Here is a 21,655-nt window from a genome sequence, read left to right as displayed (position 1 = left end):
CAAAGCCATGTAATCAAAACAGCCTGGTATTGGTACAACAACAGGCATATAGATCAATGGAACAGAACAGCGAACCCAGAAATAGACCCACACCATTATGGTCAGTTAATATTTGACAAAGGAGGCAAGAGTATCCAATGGGATAAAGACAGTCTCTTCAGTAAGTGGTGCTGGGGAAATTGGACAGATACATGCAAAAGAATGAAACTCGACCACCAACTTTCACCATACACAAAAATAAACTCAAAATGGATAAAAGACTTAAATGTAAGTCACGAAACCATAAAAATCCTGGAAGAAAACATAGGCAGGAAAGTCACAGACATCCCACATAGCGGAATTTTCACTGATACATCTCCTAGGGCAAGAGGAACAAAGGAAAAAATAAACATATGGGACTACATCAAACTAAAAAGCTTCTGCACAGCAAAAGAAAACAGCCTCAAAATACAAAGGAACCCCATGGTCTGGGAAAACATATCTGCCAAGGATGAATCTGATAAGGGCCTAATTTCCAAAGTGTACAAAGAACTCGTAGCACTCAGCAAGAGGAAGACAAACAACCCAATTAAGGAATGGGCAAAGGACTTAAATAGACACTTCTCCAAAGAGGACATACGGATGGCCAAGAGACACATGAGAAAATGCTCAACATCGCTAATCATCAGAGAGATGCAAATTAAAACCACAATGAGGTATCACTTCACACGTGCCAGAATGGCTGCCATCAACAAATCAACAAATAACATGTGCTGGCGAGGCTGTGGAGAAAGGGGAACCCTAGTACACTGCTGGTGGGAATGCAGACTGGTGCAGCCACTGTGGAAAACAGTATGGAGGTTCCTCAAAAAATTAAAAATGGAGCTGCCGTTTGACCCAGTGATTCCACTCCTAGGACTGTATCCTAAGAATCCTGAAACATTCATCAGAAAGGATATATGTACCCCGATGTTCATAGCAGCACAGTTTACAATAGCTAAGATCTGGAAACAGCCCATCAGTAGATGAGTAGATGAGTGGATAAAAAAGCTGTGGGACATTTACACCATGGAATACTACGCAGCTGTAAAGAAGAAGAATCTCCTACCCTTTGGGACAGTATGGATGGACCTGGAGAATATTATGCTAAGTGAAATAAGCCAGGCATCGAAAGACAAATATCACATGATCTCTCTTATACGTGGAATCTAAAGAACTTAATAAACTGATGAACAGAATAGATTCAATGACATGGAAGCATAGATGAGACTGATGAATGTCAGAGGGATGGAGGAGGGTGGGTGGGTGGAGGGGGAGAGAGTAACCAAAGAATTTATGTGCATATATACACAACCCAAGGACATGGACAATGGTGGGGAGAGGGACTGGGGAGGGGGAAGGAACGGGGTGGAATGGGTCATTGGGGAGAGAAAGGGACATCTGTAATATTTTAAACAATAATAAAATTTAAAAAAAAAAGAATTTCTCCTGGAAATACGCAAATTATTGAGACAAAATTCAGTAAAACTAGTTATGTGTCCAGGGGAAATTGCACTTTTTGTTGAGGAGGTGAGTTGCACATCAGATTATGTCAGCACAGGCAGGTGGGAGTCAACATTTTTTACTTCTTTTTTCTCTCCTCATTAGACTTCCCTGTTTTTCTGCACTTAGTTTTCCTAAACTTCACTTCACTTTACCAGCTTAATAGGGTCTGGGCAGGCAGCATATATACCATGTCCTGAAAACACACTGCCCTATGTAAACAATTGTTTTTGGCAATTCGGAGCTTTCGTGGCAAGATTGCATCTTTTCCCCCCCTCAAAATGAAATGTTTGGGCCAAAGATAGAATTGCATGTGCATTTTTATGAACTGGCATATTCGAACATTACAGTCGTGTGTTTAAAAGGGGAATTTGATCTTTTTTCCTTTCTTCATTGGGCCTCCATCTTTTCCTAGTTCGATTGTTTTCTCTTTTACAGAACATTTTCATATCTTGGTATATCTATTCAGCATCTGTTTCTCCTCAGTAATAATTTTCATTCAAAAATAATAACTCTTTGGCCTCTTTGGACATGTTTTGTTTTGCCCCCACCTATGAAGTTCACCAGCTTGTGTTGAAGGTTAACAGCTCCATTTCTGGAATTCTCTTGGATCCTTTTTGGAGCAAAGTGCCAAAGTATATAAGGAGGGCTCAAATGAATCTGGGCTCTGCCAAGTCCTTTGAGGAAGGCTCCACAGAGCTGCACCTCTGCCAGCTCCCTTCTGTTCTCACTGGGCCTGGCTTCTTCATGATTCCACACAAGCGCCTTTATCATTTGCTCATGCCAGAAAAGAACCTTTGGATTAATAGAAGCAACAGAATCCTTATTTACTCAACAACACTCTACCTTGTCCATTAACATGGAGAAAATTGTTTCTCACCTCACTGAGTTTTCTACTCTTCTCCTTTCTGTCCCACACCCAGGGTCCTGAGTGTTTCCATTGATCATTTTGTAATGCTCCCATCAACTGTCAGCAATGACCAAAGTTGCTCAAAGAACTTTTTCCACGATTACTGAAATAGTAGAAAGATTAGGTTAATGACAAAGGCCCTGCTGGAAATGGTTGGAAGGACCTTTTTATCAGTGTTTGCCTGAGGGGCATTAGGTCACAAGGTCACTCTCTTAACATCCTGTCTTGTGTGAAGCAGTTTGCTTCAGTTGTAACTTTCTGTTGCAAGAGGCAGTAACTCAACCCAAAGTGGCTCAAACAGAAAGAGATTTTAGTGGCTTGTATAAATGAAAAGCTCAGAGGTGCGGCTGTCTTCCTATGTAGCTAAAATGTGGGGCTCAGGCGATGCTATAAGGTCACGTATTTCTCTCATTTTATAAATCTTGTAGTGTTGGCTCATTCATAGGCAAGCTCTCCTTTCAGACTCATAAGATAGCTGCAGAAGCTCCAGAACTTATATCTTCTCTGTTTCACATCCATAAGGAGTCACTGCAGGCAGACATTTGATAGTAGTTGGGTTAGCTCCATGAAACTGGATTTCCAGTGGCTCTGGAGAGAGGAGCACTCCTGGAGATCTGACACTCCTGGAGATGAACCAACCCTGGAGCCATCCTACCTTAGAACTTGTGATCTGAAACAATAATTTATTCTTACTGATTAAACAATTTTATGTTAAGTTTTCTTGTTATAAGGGAAATTATCTTTTTTTCCAAAAAAGTATCTTTATTGATTTCAGAGAGAAGAAGGGAGAGGGAGAGAGAGAGAGAGAAACATCAATGATGAGAGAGTAACTGATCAGCCGCCTCCTGCACGCCCCCTACTGGGGATGGAGCCCACAACCCGGGCATGTGTCCTGAGTGGGAATCGAACCTTGATCTCCTGGATCATAGGTGGATGCTCAACTGCTGAGCCACGCCAGCCAAGCTACTCTTTCATCTTTTAGCCTACATTTTCTTCTAGTTCCATTGTTTTCTCTTATTTGGTTCATTCAGCAGAAAGCATCCTAACTGATACTGTCATACTGGCTCTAATTGGGCCATATGTCCATTCTTGACCATTCATAATGGGAATGTGATGTGTGATTGGCCTCAGCCTCAAGGCCACAGTCCACTTCTGCAATGGGATGAATTCGTCCCATCCGACTACATGGACTGAGTATGGAGAAAGGGGAGGAATAGCTACTGGGAAATGAGGATATGGTTTTCATAAAATAGTGAAAAAATACTGTGAGGCAAAAATATCATGTGTCCAGTACTTTATCCTTCTGAATGTGCCTTTTATTACACAGTGGCCTAAAATTGTCAGTATAGTAAAATAAGGAGTTGTAATTTGTTACTTGGTCTGGTAGCCCAGAATATATAACTTTGGAAGGTTTTAAATCAAAGGTAGAGCTGCTATGCTATTGAATCATCTCAATAGCCTATAAATGAATATGTTTCCTCAGTTATGGCCTCATATATCCAGCTTTGGAACATCAGCCATTTCAAGGTAATGGCAAAGGAAAGTGTGGTCATGGCCAAGACAGACAAAGCCTGGGTTGCTGAATAATCCAGTGCTCTCTAAAGGATACTGGAAAACCCAGGCAGCTATTTAAGCTGCATGTGCCATCCCACAGGCCCGATGATTTTCTGGTCCCTTTTTCTCATACCTCCTGAAGTTCAGTTGGTCTAATGGCTGTCAGAGTCAGCCTGGTATATAAGAACAGCGGGACCTCAGGTCAGGCTGTGTCTAGTGATTTCAATTCTTCTGTTGGCTGGAATTCCATCTGTCAAGCAGGTTTTGCAGTCAGCCATTCGATAGCAGAAGGGTTAGCCCATGAAACTGGATTTCCTGTGTATCTGGAAACAAGAGCACCCCTGGAGATCTGACATGCTCTCTGAAAATTGGGGGTTAGTTTTAGCTATTCCCAGTTAGTCTCTGCTAAACCTAATGTACTTCAACATTTGAGTATAAAACACACACACACACACACGAATTTATTTTTTATTATGAACTTAAGTAACTTCATGGCAAGAGAATCTAACCAACATTAAACTACTTACTTGTCTCCAGAGTAATCTTCTCTTTGTCAATGCACAGACATGCATTTTTACTTACTTAAAATTAGTGTGAACATACTCATTTTTGTTTAAGAAAGGTTTTCTTTACTTTGGCATTCTGTTTTGTTTTCATAGGCAAAGAAAACACTGAGAAGGAGAAGGAATCATCCCTGGGGAGTTGCGAGGGTTGTGTGGGGTCATACTCCCCCAGAGTTAAAGAAACCTTAAGGACCCTGAACCCCTCCCCATATCTTCGATAACTGCCTTTCTAGACTAACAGTCACTGGAGCAGCTTTCCCACACAAGCAAGGGCCTCTCCAGATCTCACTCCACAACCAAGGGTGGACTCTCCCTTCTAAAGGAAAAATGAAATCCCATCCTTCAGGTGTGCTAGGGTCCACTTGTCTGTCATGAGCCTGTATGTACCCTTGCTCCCTGCATTATTGCATTGTTAGGTTATTTAACTGGTTTCCCACACAGGAAAGAAGTGGAAATGATGCTGCTCTGGGACAGTCCTCCATACCATTCCCTCTAATGTCTTTTTTTTAAAAGTGAAATTACACACTAATAGTTTCTAATCTATCAAAGCATAAATTTGCCAGTCCTCTTCCCCAAGTTAAGGGAGTAGCGAAGTTAGGTTTAATTAAAACCTACAACTATTTGTACAGCTGTCCCTCGGTTCATGGCTTGTAAAAGGATTAGGCTTCAAACTCTGCTGCCTAAATCCGTTGGGAGTTTCACACAAAACCATTATGCTTCTCATCTGGGCAGTGCCTGGCCCGGTTTCTCAGGAGCAGGCCTAATGCTCCTTCCGGGTCAGACTCTCCAAGCACAGGTGGCATGAACAACATAGAGAACTGCAGAACTTAGAGACACACAGTTCCTTTCTGTTTGCGGGGCTAGAGGCCCTTAAGGATACTTCAAGAAGTTCCTGAAAATTCCTCTAGGGCTGTGAGAAAGGGAGAGAGAAGAATCAGGCACAGTCTTCCTTTGTGAGCTTTTCTCTGGTTCTTCACACTTTCACTCCCAGGAAGGTCTTTTAAGCTCGCCTCCACCCCCAGCCCCCAGTGCATGGTCACTGTCAAGCATCTTTCCAAGGAGATGGGTGTGGGGCAATGCTGGGGACAGCTGTATCTGCACATAGCTGCACATTTTCCCACCACAGCCCTAGAGCAGAGGAAGAACTAGAGCTCAGCAGTTGGTTAATTTTCAAGTGCACGCGGAGCAGCACTTGGAGCAGCCTTGAGTCCAAACAAGGCGATTCAGGCTTAAAGAGAATTTCACCGGCCAGCTCGGATCACCCACTGCGGGCCAGGGGCGGGGCCGGACACACAAGGCGAGCGCCCAGGAGGCCTAGGAACCACGGGTTAGGAAATATGACCCTGGCGACCCCAAACTCTCACCGCCTCCCTCGCTCGCTGCTCCACCTGCCCGAGGAGCGCGCAGAGCCGGCAGAGGAGACGATGGCCAGTCCCGCGCCCTTAGTGGCCTCCATCAGCCACCAAATGGTGGCTTTGCAGACCCTGCAGCTCCTGCAGCAGGAGTGGGGCTGGGGGGACGGTGCGGGCACCCCTAGGAGTTCGCGCGACCCGGACCACTTGTCCTCGGCCCCAGCGCCTCACTCTGGCCCGCTGGGGGCCCCGGAGGGGCTGGGGCTGGGGCTGGGGCGGGAGCGGGGCAGCGGGGGCAGGGAGTTCAGGAATGAGGGGCCCCGGGGGCAGACAGGCTCTCCAGAGATGGAGGTAGTGCGAGGCGCCGAGGGGGGCGCGGAGCTGCTGCCCTGCCCCCAGGGCCGCGGGCGGTGCACCCTGGCCAGGACGGCGACGCGCAGCGCGCTGGCCCGCGTGGTGGACTCGACCTCAGAGCTGGTCAGCGTGGAGCAGACGCTGCTGCGTCCCCTGCAGCAGGAGCGGTCCTTCCCCATCTACCTGAAGGTGAGCCTGGCCTCCAGTATCCTGCCTCTGGAGCCGGATCGCCCTGCAGGCCTGGGATGGAGACTGGGTGGGATCACGGGATCCCAAGCTGAGCTGCCCACTGCGATTCAGCACCCGGGGGGGGGGGGGGGGGGGAGCGGGGGCGGGGTGAACGGGTGGTGGTAGCAGGAGCACTCGGCACTAGTGGCAGGGAGCTCTGAGCGCGGGTTGAGGGGTGCGTGCGGAGGCGCCCACCTGGGGCCTCCTGACTGCAGTAGAGAAGCAGGAGAGGCGTTGCCAAAGGCCTCTGGAACTTCCTTTCTCGCTCACATAAATGTAAATCAGCTTCCTGCTCCAGCTGAAGGCCCTTTCCACAGGTGCAGCTTCTAGGCATGGAGGACAGCTCCCCCTACTCCCCTTTCAAAATTAATAACCCTTCTTCTAGAACTTTAAATACACTAAGTCCCCACTGCCTTTTGTATGACGAAATCACCTACGTTAATTCAAAGTCCTTTCAAACTTATGAATCGTAGTAATTTTTGCATAAATGTAGTTCCCCACAGAGCTCAGGGACCATACAGATTCTAAATTCTCATAAAGTGGAGTAAGGGTGAAGTGGGTACCTGGTGTTGAAGAGTGAATACTAATGCTAACCCTCTGGTAAGTCAAGCACCTTATGTTTGTAGGGTGCCTTTTCCTCATAAGGTACCCAACTGTCAGGAAACAGTAGCTGCCTCCCAGGCTGAGAGGGATCGCGAATATCAGGGGGTCTGGGTTATAGTCTTGGTTTTGCCATTAATTACCCTAACTAATTTAAGGTCACAATCTCTTTGAGGCCTCTGGCATTCCAGTTTTGACTTGGAGCATTGCATTGTTCACTTCCCTTGGGAGTCTAGCAGAAGGAAATGGGCGGGGCAATGAAGAAAGCTTAGAGCACTTCTCAAGAATTGTTAGTCATGCTTTACAGGTTAAGGTTTGGAAAAAAATTGCTATATCTTGGATTGCTTATATACTATAAAAGACTGATTCAAAAACCAAACGTAATAAAGCATATCATACACCCAAATAAGCATTGTTACTCTACATTAGGGTTTCTCAGCTTCTGCTTTCTTGACATGTTGTGCTGGACAATTGTGATGGTTTGTCCTGTGCATTTTGGGATGCTTACCAGCATCCCTGCTCTCTGTCCATTAGACACCAGCAGCATACCTCCCCCCACCCACACCCCCAAGTTGATAAAACCAAATGTTGACAAATGTGTATGCATGAGAGGGGAAACTAGAATGCCTCCAGGCAGGAAACACTGCTTCACTCACCTTAGAAAGTTAAAAAATGAAGCTGCATTTCACCAATGCTCTTGAGTTGGAGATGCACCTTTTTATGTCCTTCCCAGAAATAAAAAAAAAATCCTGCCAATTAAATTATGATAGACTTTTGATTGTAAGATAGTCTCATTTCATGGATTTTGGAAATGTGAAAAAATGTACATCTTAGAATTGATGAAATAGGATGTGTTATATGATATTAGGAGCATATACAAGACATAGATAGGTTGGCAAAAGGAGAAACCAAGTGATCCGTTTTACCTAAGGTGATCCTGGCAGGTTTCTTGGAGGAGGTAACTTTAAAAAAAAAAAAAAGTTTGCTCTCCAGGCATTAAAGGGAAAAAGCATTTTAGGGGAACTGTGTGATCCAAGACTCAGAAGCAATGAAAGGGCTTGGGGGGAATTAAAATTAGTTCACTATGGCAGAAGGCAAAAAAGGCATGAAGGTAGAGAAACCCTCACCACAATAACAATGGGTATTTTTGTAGAGCTTTACTCATTTTTTTAAAAAAACAACACAATATTCTTTTTGAACATTTAGAATTTCTCAAACACATGCAAAGAAAAAAACATGAAATGAGTTTCTTCATGGTGGATAAAAAATGCTTAATAGTACTGAGTCTTGCTAAATTTGGTGGAGAAGATGGAGTTAACCAGTTTGACAAACATTTGTTACATGAGGAAACTGATGCTCAGAGGAACTTAGGACTTTGCTGAAGATCCTGAAGTGCTAGCCCGTGATTCAAACATGGTTTTATGTGACTCTTTCTACTGAATCACACTGCTAGCTCATAGGCATGTTATGAACATCACATTGAAATAAAGTACATGAGAGTGCTTAGTAGACAGGACACAGTCATGCATGCCATGCACTGCACAACACTTGGTATATAACAATCACATTGTAGACTCTTAGCTCTGGCTGACATAACAAAATGCCACAGACTGGGTGGCTTAAACCATGAACATTTATTTTCTCACTGTTCTGGAGGCTTGGAAGTTCAAGATCAAGAAGGTGGTAGCAAGTTTGGCTCTCTTCCTGGCTCATAGATGGCCACCTTCTCACTGTGCCCTCACCTGGCCTTTCTTCTGTGCATGTGGAGAGAGAGAGATCTCAGATGCCTCTTTCTCTTCTTATAAGGACATCAGTACTATTGGATCTGGGCCCCACCCTCTGACATAGTTACCTCCCTAAAGTCCCTATCTCAAAATACAGTGACGAGGAAGTTAGGTTTTCAATATATGCTTTTTTTTTTTTTTTTTTTGCGGGGGGTTGGGGGTATGGAGGACAAGTCATTCCATAACACTAGGTGATTTGTGTGCCTTCTTCCATGATAGCCACTTTACATAGTGACAAAAGGCACAAGGTAAACTTGGGAAATCATTGTCAAACTAGTAATACTAGCAAGAATGCTTTAGGCACCTGCAATGCAAAGGGAGCATAGAAATGTTCCAGAGACCAGAAGGAAGCAAGGCTAGGATTTTAAAATCTTCCCCAAATGACCAACTCATATAGAGACTATTAAACAGCCAATTATGAAGTCATTGATTGAGTTTTGTCTGTCTTCTTTTGAGAGTTAAAAATACTTATAGTTGCCAAGAGTTCTTTCTGTTCTGAAGCAAGTTTCATGGAAACTATGGCTGATGCCAACTTTCAGAGGCAGAGGAGCTTTCTTGACATTGCAGATTTAACTTGCCTGTGAGCTCTCCCATTTCAATTAGCTAATTCTGGTACCAATTATTTCATCACATTTAGTAGTCCTCACTGTTTTTTTCATTCTATAAGCAAGAGCAGTGGTTAGGAAACTGTTGACTTTGGTTACAGTCACTGTAATGCTCTTTGCAAAATCCAAGTGTGAATATTGGGTTACTCAGGGGAATACATTGATGATGAGTGCTTCTCTCCCCCACTAAGGTTAATTAGTGAAGCCAGTTTCTGCAGATTTTAAAATTGTGTCTTCAAAAATTACTCACATACTATTGAAGAAAAAAGTCCTGATGGTCATATGATTAAGAGCCAGAGCCAGGAGATTGCTATTGACTTGAGACAAAATTGTGCTTATATGTTAGTGAAAGGCCCAGTGACTGCTCTAGAGGTAGCTTAATTACACTTTGTAATTCCTTATAATGTGAATGATATGAGAATCAGGACATATAAACTTTCTGAAATAAAAATTTTGCAAAAGATATTGCAGAAAGGCCCTAAAACAAAACTGCTTATGTTTGACATCTCGTTGGAAATGCTGCCATGCTCTGTTTTACAAGATTGGGGTTTGCCTTGTGAACATACCTGAATCAAGTACTTGTATCCATCATAAAATGCTTTTCACAGACTTTTCTAATGAAAATGATGACATATCCAAAGCAAATGCACAAGGCACCTTAGCTACTTGTGGGCATTGACACTGGGTACAGCACAAGTAAAAATGTTTAATTTCCTGTGGATGAGAGACTTTTTAGAGTGAATGGCAGATAGTTTGGTTCTTCATTGGGTGTGTTATTAATGTGCAGTTGCATATCTATTTGAGATTGATCTGTGTTTCAATCTGGTGACTGCTCTGGGCCCTGTTTATCTGTAGCTCAAAGCCAGATGTTGATGAACCAAGTGAAATTGGGGAAATTTGAAGCATATTGTTCCTAATAGTATGGTATTCGTGACATTCTTCTATTTAGAGGAACAACATTCCCATTTTATGTACACATCCAGTGTGGAAGGTTGTAAGGGGTTTGGGGAGAGGATTTGTGTTCCTCTGTTGGGCCTAGCACTGGGTGGCTTTAGTGGAGAATGGTCTGCTGGCCATGCTGAAGCTCATTAAGGCCAGGACCCATGACAGAAAGCTGGAGAAAAGCTTTTTCTTTTCCACTTTCTGTAGAGATCATTAGGAATTCAGGGAGAGTAAGAGGGGAAAATGTGAGAAGAAAAAAAATTTGTGGAAGCCATTGTAAGAGAATATATAGCTCAAGATGTGACTGCTTTGAAAAAAAACCAACTTATATTAAAGCTAGTGGTTAAGGGAATATGAACTGATTTATGGTTTATGTAGATCTAGAAATGATTTTAGTGACATAATGAGAAAACAACAACTTGCCTAGTGGATTGTTTAAAAGTTGTCTGCATTTTGGAGCCTATAAAGTCATATTGTATTTTGAATTTATTATTCACTGGTATTGGTTTCAGGAAACAAGCTTTGAAACTGATTTCTGCTGCCAGATTCTTTTTGCCTTCAAGCCTTCAGTTTTGATGGGAGTGTTTATTTTCAGGAAGAAGCTAAAAAAAAGCTTAACTTTTCTTCCCTTTTTGGACTTTGCAGGTGCATGAAAGTTGCTCAAGGGTTCCAGATGTGTACATTATAAATAAACACAGTGCATAATGTGGAAAAGTACAAGTGTGGTGGTTTTTCTAAGAGACCTCCCTTACACCAGGTAGGAAAAGACAGAGCAGAGGAAGGGAGAGCTCTAGCTAGGTCTCTGATTAGCTAGGAGTTGGCTTTACATGGGGTGCAGAAGGTTCCATGCCTTGAATATCTTCCAGATGGCCAACCCCTCTCAATTATGTTACAGGAAAGAGGGATGGGCCAACAGGCCAATATTCAATCTAGATGTGACCAAGGCCAATTTGAATGTTCTAACACTCAATTAACCTTAAAAAACAGTGTGGATATAGCCAAAAAAGAAACATGCAACAATTCAGTTGTAGACATTTCTGTTTCTTGGCCAAAGCTAGTTTGGTGCCTCCTCTACTTGCTCCCATAAGGTCCCTGTTCATCCCACTATGGCATCTATAGCTCCATCACTGCTCACCAGTCTCTCTCCCATACTGGACTGTGAGCTCTGCTGTCTGCATCATCAGAGCACCTGGCCCTGTTTCTGATTTGGGGCAGGTCTTTGAAGAACATTTGAGTTTTGAAAGGGAGGTTAATTCCAGCTCTGTCACTCATTTGCTGTGTGATTTAGCTACATCATTTAATCTCACCAAGCCCTATTTCTTTGAGTGAGACAAAGCACATAAGGTGCCTCACTTGGAGCTTGGCGCCTCCTAGGTGCTCATGGATCAGACCAGTGTTCTTAAAATGCTGGTTTGCCATGTTGCTCTCATGCTTGGAAGTCTCCAGGGAGTTTGCTAGGCCACTCACAGCTTTTCACACTAGCTTATATCCTGATTCTCTGTAATTTTCAGACTGGTCTCCTCCCAGTCCCAGCCCCTGCTTGACTTCAGGCTTTTGCTTATGTTATTCATTCTAATTGCTGGGGCCATCTCTTTTCCTTATGAATCAAATACTGCTTTTCCCAACACCACCTATCTTGTAGTGTCTATACAGTCCTCCCAACCTACCATTTCTCTGATGCCTCACCCAAACCTTCATGCCCTTCTGCAAAGGTTGGCAGCACTCTAATGACCTCAACCATATTTAAAAAAATTTTTTATTGTGGGGGAAAAAAGCATAACATAAAATTTACTATTTTAAGTGTATAATTCACTAGTGTCAAGTATATTAACATTGTTGTGTAACCAATGTCCATAACTTTTTCATCTCGCAAATCTGAAACTCTATACACATTAAACAGTAACTGCCCATTTTCCCTTCCCCAGCCCCTGGCAACCACCATCCTACTTTCTGTTTCTATGTGTTTGACTATTTTAGATACCACAATTAAGTGGAATCATACAGTATTTGTGTTTGTGTGTGATTTATTTCATTTAGCATAATGCCCTCAAGGTTAAATTATGTTATAGCATATATCAGAATTACCTTCCTTTTTAAGGCTGAATGGTATTCCATTGTATGTATATACCACAGTTTGTTTATCTATTCATGAACACTTGAGCTGCTTCCACCTCTTGGCTATTGAGAATAGTGGTGCCGTGAACATGGGTTTGCAAATATTTCTTACAGATCCTGCTTTTGTTTCTTTTGGATATATACAGAGAAATGGAATTGTTGGACCATATGTTAACTTCATTTTTACTTTTACCCCCATACTACTCTCTATAATGGCTGCATGATGTTGCATTCTCACCAGCAGTGCACAAGGGTTTTAATTTTTTCACCTTCTCGCCAAAATTTATTTTCAGGCTTTTTGTTGTTGCTGTTTTTTAAGGTAGCCAGCCTGATGGATGTGAGGTGAGCTCAACCACTCTTTTGAGCCTTAATTTTATTCTATGTGACATCTCTACTGAACAGTTTAAATAGTTTCATATCACCAATAGGATTCCAAGTTTCTATGGAACATTTTTAAATTTTGTTTTCTCCCCTTCCTTCCCTTCCTTTCCTTCTTACTGACTTTCCATTTAGCAGAGTACTTTATTCCCTTAGACTGATGGGGTGCTTTATGAATACAATGAGTTTGCATATCCATGAGCTAATTTGACATTCACATCTCTCCATGTGGTAGCTATTATTGTTTTCATTTTACAGAGGAGAAAACTGAATAGGTCATAGAAAAAATGTCTTGTCCACATATGGCCTATCAAAGGCACAGAACCAGGGCTCTGATAGCAAGCCCAGTGCTCATGAGGGAATGAGCTCTACATCTCAGGGTTCTTTGTAGCTGCCTGAGGCTGCATGTCTTACCTAACATCAGTAAAGTACCTTTGGCTATGTAGGGTAATATGCTACCAGTGTCTGCGGATTAGGACATGAGCATCTTTGGGAAGCCATTATTCTGACTACCATAGGGTAGATTTCAGCTAAAAATTTGGAAGAAATGTTCTAAAAACTAGAGCCATGGGTTGCCTTCTAACCACATGAGTTTCTCTAGTGTGGCCAAGAAAATTTTGGACAACCACACATCAAGTATGCTATAGAAAGGATTCACACATTAGGAGGAGCTTTGTATGAACCTAGTGCAGTGCTTAGATTATGAGTCTAGAAATGTCAGTTCTTCTATAGGATTGGGTTTTTGTGTTTTTACCATAGCCTTCATCGCATTTCACTGTACATTTGGATATATGCTCTATGTGTCTCATTCTCTTTACTGGGTTATAAGCTCTTTAGAGAGCAGGTACCATGTCTTACTGCCTTTATTTATTTATTTTTATTTTTCGATTAAAGTTGGCATTCCATATTATTTTATATTAATTTCAGGTATACAGCATAGTGGTTAGACACTTATGAAGTGATCTCCCTACATAGTTATTATAATATTATTAATTATATTCCCTATGCTGTATTTTACATCCCTGTTACTCTTTTGTAACTACCAATTTGTATTTCTTAATCTCTTCACCTTTTTCATTCATCCCCTCAACCCCACTCCTATCTGGCGACCATCAATTCTTTGTATCTATTAGTGTATTTCTGTTTTGTTTGTTCAGTTATTTTATTCCTTAGATTCCACATGTAAGTGAAATCATATAGTATTTTTCTTTCTCTGTCTGACTTATTCCACTTAGCATAATACCCTCTAGGTCCAACAATGCTGTCACAAATGGTAAGATTTCATTCTTTTTTATGGCTGATTAATATTTCATTGTATATGTGCACCACATCTTCTTTTTTCACTCATCTATTGATGGACACTTAGGTTGCTTTCATATCTTGGCTATTTTAAATAATTCCACAATGAACACAGAGATACATATATTTTTTCAAATTAGTGCTTTCACCTCACACTGTCAGAATGGCTATCATCAATAACTCAGCAAACAAGTATTGGAGAGGATGTGGAGGAGGGGAACCCTCATGCATTGTTGGTGGGATTGCAAATTGGTATAGGCACTGTGGAAACAGCCTGGAGGTTCCTCAAAAAATTAAAAATAGAACTACCTATGACCCAGCAATTCTACTTCTGAGGTATTTATCCAAAGAAATCCATATCTTACTGCCTTTTATCCAGTATAGTCAGTCAGATTCTGAAGACTAGATATAAAATTAACTGATTCATTAACTGAATCAAACAAGCTGAGGCCATTATCCCAGTATGTTAGTTGAGTCACCATTTCATTTTAAAATATAAGTGCTGGCCATCAGTTTGGACCACTATAGTTATCAATACATTTCATATCCAGACTCTGAAATTACATAAGGTTTTAGAAGTTCCAAAATTGCTTTTAGATTGCTCAGCTATAGCGTTCTAATTCTGGCAAAGCACTCAAATCCCTAGGGTAGGATATTACATCATTTCTGGAAGCACCTGGGACTTGCTAAATAAAAGCTGCTGGGAAGATGTGCTCTGTTATTGAATAGAAAGCATGGAAGTGAAGTCATCACCAATATTGATCATGGGAATTTCTACAGAAGGCCTCAACACTGTGACTTGTGGCCCCACCTTATACAGCAGAATTAGTAAGGTTTGCTTGGAAGCCATTGTGACTGGATCCATAGTTGGCCTTCAGACCTTCCAGAAAGGAAGAGAAGCAACCACTTGCTTTATTTTTCCCTTCCCTGGCTTAAGAGTCCATGGAAAGCTATTCCTATTAATTTGTTTTCTTTGACTGTTAATATATTTGAGAAAGGATTAAAAGGAAATACTGTACTAAAATAGTAAAATAAAGAGACTTTGCAAAGCTTGCCAGAGATCTGAAGTTTACCCAGGGCCTCAGGGACCAGTACAGCTGAGCAGTAGAATTTTATTATATGTATAATTTCACCAAACGATGCCTTCTTTAATTCTTTACAGTAAATGTGAAATTGACTTCAGATTTTAGGCCCACAAATATATTTTAAGGGCATTTTCATCTTCTCTGAGTGATGAATGCCTTTGTAGACTGGGTAATAGGCACATGTCCGCACACATCTTAGTGGTTCCTTCTATTTTGAATTTCCCTTTGCAAGTTGTCTTTGATCCTCCCACTTTGTACTTAGAGTTGGATCACTTCTATAAAGCCAGCGGATAATTTTCCTTGATGTGGATCTATGGGAAGTAGTCCAGAGTTATTTTTTCCCAACTTTCCCATTCCCAAGCAACGTGCTCTAGCAATATAGGTTGCCCCATAAACTATGGGACAGATTATTTAAGTAGTCCCTCATACCTTCTGAGAAAAAATGAACAATGCACAAAGGCAGGGAAGCAAGAATGCTTTAAAGAGGAAAAAACCCAAGAGTGTGGTAGCCTATGAAGCCTTGGATAAAGGATCTGTAGCACACTGGGGTCCTACTGCCATTGTTTGCTGAATTGAAGAAATAGATGTTTTGTTTCTTGAAAGATGTTCTCTGTTAAACACTTTGCTAGAAACTCAGGTTCTTCTCACTTAAGTGACAGAGTTTATTTTTTCTTTTTTGTTGTTGTTTTTTAGGGAGAGGGAAAGCTTTATTCATTGTTTTAAAAAGCCCTTACCCAAGGACATGTTTTTGATTTTAGACAGAGGAAGAGAGACGGAGAGAGAAAGAAACATTGATGTGAGAGAGAAACATCAATCTGTTCCCTCCTGCATGTGCCCCAACAGGGTTCTAATCTGAAGCCTGGGTATGAGCCCTAACTGGGAATGGAACCTGCAACTTTTTTGAGGTGCGGGGCGACGCTCCAACTAACCAAGCCACCCGGCCAGGGAGAAGTGACAGTTTTTATTAGGGAGAAGAATAGCTTTGCTTTTCTATACAGAATTAGGAAGAAAACTCTAGTTTGTCATTAAACATTGGTTCAATGTTTAGTTCTTCCTTTTACTTTATTTTGAATTATTTATTTTCCTGAATTATTGAGTTGAATTCTTAGCTCATGGTTTTTCAGTAATTATTCTTTAGCTATTAAGGCATTTAAGTCTAGCATTTCTCACTGTAGCTATATTCCACAAATTTGTGATATAGTATTTTCATAATTGTTCAGTATAAAGTATTTTAAAATTTCAGTTTTTTCACTGACCCATGAATTATTTACAAATAGATTTTTAAGTCATACATGTTTTGGGAAGGTTATTTATGTTATTGATTTCTCATTTATTTGCATTTTGACTTGTATAACATAAACTTTTTGCTACTCATTGAGATTTGCTTTGTAGCAATTATAATATAGTCAGCATTCATAAATATTATATAAATTTTTGAGAACAATGTATATTTGATTATCTCTATTGAGCCAAGGTTGTGATTAGTGTTTCAATCTTTTCTCTCCAGGCTGATTGTTACGTTGTTTGATCTGTCAGTTTCTGAGAAAGCTGAGCTAAAATGTCTTTATGTTTGTGGGTTGAATGTAAAGTGAGGTTATCATGTTAGGTACACACAAGTACAAATTTGTTATATCTTCTTGGGGGAATAATCCTTTTTATTAATTGGGGTTTATTTTATACCTAATAATGATTTTTTTGGCTTTACTTTGGCTTCTCTTTGCTTGGCATATATGTTAGTATTCATTTACTATCTATCTTTAGGTATTTTTAGTTTTAAATGTGTTGATATATGAAAACATATAGATTTTTAAAATACAGTCTGGTAATCACTATATTTCAAAGGTGTCTTGTTTGGTGCTTTCTTTTCACTTGTTTTATGTTTGTGTATTTATTCATTTTTACCTTTTACAGTTACGATCGATAAAGTTTTCAGGTACCTTCCCCTGCTAATTCTGAAGTTGTATGTATTATTTCTCTACTTTAATGATAATGCTCACATTTCTCACATATATACTTAACAAGTCTGAAATTTATCAATTTTGCCACCTTTCTCTTGAATAAATGCAATGCCTTAATATATCTTTCCATCCTGCTTGTTACTACTATTCAGCATTTTAGAACCATCTTGCTTTTGTAAACCCCAAGTTAGTTGTGATAATTTTTGTTTTGAACAGTCAGTTCTTTAGATCTTATACCATATTTTTAAGTTTCTTCATTCACTGTTGCTTCTTGTATCTCCTTCTTTCCTTCTACATTGAATTTCCTCTTTCTGAATTATATCTTTAGGAAGATCTGACAGTGAGTGTCTATTTGTGGTAACTCCTTTTGTCCTTCTAAATGAAGATATATTTATTTTGCCCTGATAGTTTACTTAGATTGAAAAAAACTTCTAGGTTGACGTTTATTTGAGGATATTATTCTATGTTTTTCTGTCTTCAGTTGTGGCTCAGAAGTTCACTGTCAGTCTTGTCATCCCTTAAAACCCATTTCTTTTTTCTCTGGTTACTCTGAAGAGTAGTTTTGCCTTAATGAGTTTAGATTTGTATCTCATTTAACTTACTCTGGACAAGGCTTGTTTTATTTCCTGAATCTGAGGATTCATGTTTTGGATCAAATTTGGATAATCTTATCCATTATTCTCTTGTTTCCTGGAAATGTATTTGTTGTACATCATTGTTATGTTATCCATGTTGCTTAACCTCTCATTTATATTTCCCATGTCTTTAGCATTTCATTTTGTATTCTGGGCATTTTTTTTCACATTTATCACCCTGTTTACTAGTCTTCACTTCAGATATATTCATTCTAGTGTTTAAACTGTCCACTGAATATTTAATTTGTCATAATAGTTGGAATTTCTGGAAATAGTATTTGGTTCTTTTTCAAGCCTGATTTTTCTTAAAACATTTTTTATTTTTTTTCCTATATCTTTTATTATTTTAAGCATATTTTATAGTTTATGTCTGAAATTCTGGGAGTTTAATATTGCCCTGCATTGTATCTGCTATATCATGATGAATTGTATTTTAAATCTCATATTTGGAGTTTGTCTTTGACAGAGCTTTATGGGAATACCACAGAGGGGTGTGGGTTGTGGACATGTTCTGTGGAATAGGTTTTTGTTTGCTTTTCCTTGTGTCCATGGATATTTCAGCCCAGTTCCAATTTTCAAGTTAATTTCTTAGCATGAGTGTTCCCAGAACATGTATATGGTGTAGAGGGCAGCTCCAAACTTAAACTTTCTGTGTAGTACAGGTCCATAGTTTCACATTCTTGGGGCAACTTTGCCCTCATCCCAAACCCAGCTCAAGAGAGACCGATTTTCTTTTCCTGATGGGTATTGGTGGGCAGCTACAGTAATCTACTTTTCTTTTGTTTCTGGCCTTTGGGGATTTCCATTACTTTCCTGCAAGTGTTCTATTTTATTTACCATTTAGTAGTAAAGGGTTTTGAAGAAACTAAGCATGCCATGTTGCCAGAACCAGAAGTCTGTGGGAAGTCATTTCCATTTATTTACAAATAAATTATATGATGTGGAGTAATTTCAGAATATCATTGACATGCAATGTATTTTAGAAAATGAAACTTTTGGGTATTAAAAAGCCAGTTAATTACTTCCTTGTTTTAAACTACCTGGGAACTATTTTTTCTAAATTTGCATTGGAAATTTCTTGAGACCCTGTTCAATAAATAGTAAATCTGGGCAGTTTTTTCACATTTATCACCCTGTTTACTAATCCTCACTCAGATATATTTATTCTAGTGTTTAAACTCTCCATTGGAATCTTGAAGACACCGAGTATGGAATAATAGGAACAGAGGCTATTTGTGTATTTGTCAAAGCTCTTTTAGGAACAAATAACAGAAACTCAACTTCAAATGGTTTGAGTAAAAGGGATAATTGTTGACTCAGATAAACAAAAAATGCTGGGGTTTATTTAAATATGGCTAAGTTGACATGTTCAGAAAATGTTATTAGAATCAGTCTCTTTTAATTTCTTGGGTCTATTTTTTGTGTGTGTTGGATTGTCATTGGATTCTCTGCTGTGGTGGCAAGATGTTTTCCAACAGCCTCAGTTAGAGAGAGTTTCTCTTCCCTAGCCTAGCGAATATTCTGGGACTGTGGCTTATCAGTCTATGTTGGGACACCTGTCCATCCCTGACCAATCCAAGTCGCTGAGGCTTGGTATGCTCTGATTGGCCTGGTCCCTGGAGTTGTGGAGTGGGGTCAGCTTTGGTCAAACCACACAGGATGAGAATGGGGGACAATAGTTCTCTGGGAGAAAAATCAGAGTGCTATCGTTAGAAGAGATGGGGATGGAAGCTGGGTATACAAAGCATAAAACAAATGTCCTTAATAACCTAATTGCTTGTTTGTGTTCCTTTCAGGATAGTGTTGAGTTTAGAAACATCTGCAGTCATCTGGCTCTACAGATTGAAGGACAGCAGTTTGACAGAGATTTGAATGCTGCCCACCAGTGTTTGAAGACAATAGTCAAGAAGTTGATTCAGTCACTTGCTAACCTTCCTTCTGATGCTCATGTGGTCGCCTGTGCTTCCTTGAGACAGATCTTACAGAATCTCCCAGACGTATGAGTATTCGGGACACTGGAATCAAAACCACAGCTAAGCACTGCTAAGAGAACTAGGGACCTTACCTTCAGCAGACAATGGATATTGTTATTCTCACTAAAGAGACACTTGATAAAATATATAGCAACCTGACCAGTGGCATCTGTACCCTTATAGCATGTTGGTGAAAAAATTTTGAAACAGTACTTCACATTTTTAAATATGTTGACATATTTGATGACTTTTTGATGGAAATATATTCTACTTTGTGGAACTGATTGGATTCTATATGTATATATATTTATTAATTCATATTAAGTATTCATTTTAATTGAATGATACATGAATCTATATTCATATTAATGTAGACCTATGAAGTTTAATACGGTTATTCATATGATTAAAGCTCTATGTTTCTTAAAATTATCTTGAATAAATGGAATTTTTGATAATTGATAGGTTGTACTTACAGAGCACTTTATTTTTTGTTATGAGACTGATCCTTAGCTAGTGTAGGACCACATGTGTCAGTAATTATGAGTTCCAGACCTGGCATTAATAACTTACTGTTGGGCAGGAGGAGAGCTGCTTATAAACCTTGTGCTTTCATATATTGCTTTGTAAATTTCAAATGATAATGAGCTGTGAAGTACCAAGGATATATGATATGTGAATGCAAATACTACAGTACTATTAAAGTCATATGGAAACATCAAGCTCTTCTTACTGTTTCTAATATTCCACTTGAAGTAGGAAATTCTTGTGAAAAAAAGGAGGAGTTAGATATACTGTCAGGTTTCCCTAAATATTTGGTTATGAAAAGAGAGAGCTACATTTTTACTACAGTGATCTTCACAAGCTTAGGAAACACTGCATTTCTTGTTGTTTAATGATGACTGTTGAAAACCAAAGTAAATTGAAATACCACTTTTTCCTTAAAATTTTCATAGAGCCCGGGTGGGCGTGGCTCAGTGGTTGAGCATCGACCTAGAATCCAGGCGATCGGGGTTCGATTCCTGGTCAGGGCACATGCCTGGGTTGCGGGCTCGATCAATGACTCTCTCATCATTGATGTTTCTATCTCTCTCTCCCCCTCTCCTTTCCTCTCTCTGAAATCAATAAAGATATATTTTAAAAAAATTTTTCATAGAAACAACATCAGATTTAGAAAAAAAGAAGTATAATGTATATGTGCATCTTGTTTCCTAAAGGAATGAAAAACTGGGTCTGTATGGTGAGAGTATATCTACTATTAAAAAATAAAGTGGCTTTTTAAAATGTTTTTTAAAAATTATTTTATTGTTGAAAGTATTACAGATGTCCCCCATTTTCTTTCCTTTACTCCCTTCTCCATTTCCCGCCCCTCCCCAGTTCTTCACCTGTCTATTGTTTGTGTCCATGGGGTGTGTATAATGTTTATATAAAAAATAAAGTGTTAATAGTAATCAAAGCCTTTTAATCCCACTTACTCTAATCCTACTGCTTCCAAATATTTTCTTCCAGAATCTGAAGATGAAAGGTAAATACATTGCTTCTCTTCATATGTAACTGACCATTTCCATAGAGGAGAATTAAATATATGAAACAATTCTAAATAAAAGAGGAAAGGTGTGTGTGTGTGTGTGTGTGAGAGAGAGAGAGAGAGAGAGAGAGTGTGTAAGGGAAGGGTGGGCCAGAAAGGAAGAACATTTATCCTTCCCAGAAAGGGAACAATCTTTCGTGTTTAGTTTTCCTACTCCTGGGACACTGTGTCCTGGGAGTATCGCTGTATTTTATCATGCAGTCTTTCCCCA

The 21,655-nt window shown here is 39.9% G+C and overlaps 1 protein-coding gene across 1 annotated transcript; it reads left to right on the top strand.

The window, feature by feature from the left end:
• Positions 1 to 5,972: 5,972 nt before the first annotated feature.
• On the top strand, positions 5,973 to 21,148 carry DLEU7 (deleted in lymphocytic leukemia 7; the record flags this gene model as incomplete). Its single annotated transcript, XM_081127897.1, has 2 exons — positions 5,973 to 6,443; positions 19,680 to 21,148. The coding sequence occupies 2 exons, from the start codon at positions 5,973 to 5,975 to the stop codon at positions 19,884 to 19,886; spliced, it is 678 nt and encodes a 225-aa protein (XP_080984023.1). The 3' UTR covers positions 19,887 to 21,148.
• Positions 21,149 to 21,655: the final 507 nt, after the last annotated feature.

The sequence above is a fragment of the Miniopterus schreibersii genome (genome assembly GCF_964146895.1).
Source record: "Miniopterus schreibersii genome assembly, chromosome: 2".
Classification (NCBI taxonomy): Eukaryota; Metazoa; Chordata; class Mammalia; order Chiroptera; family Miniopteridae; genus Miniopterus; species Miniopterus schreibersii.
The sequence above is the reverse complement of the archived record's forward strand: the minus strand, read 5'-3'. Positions and strand labels throughout refer to the sequence as shown.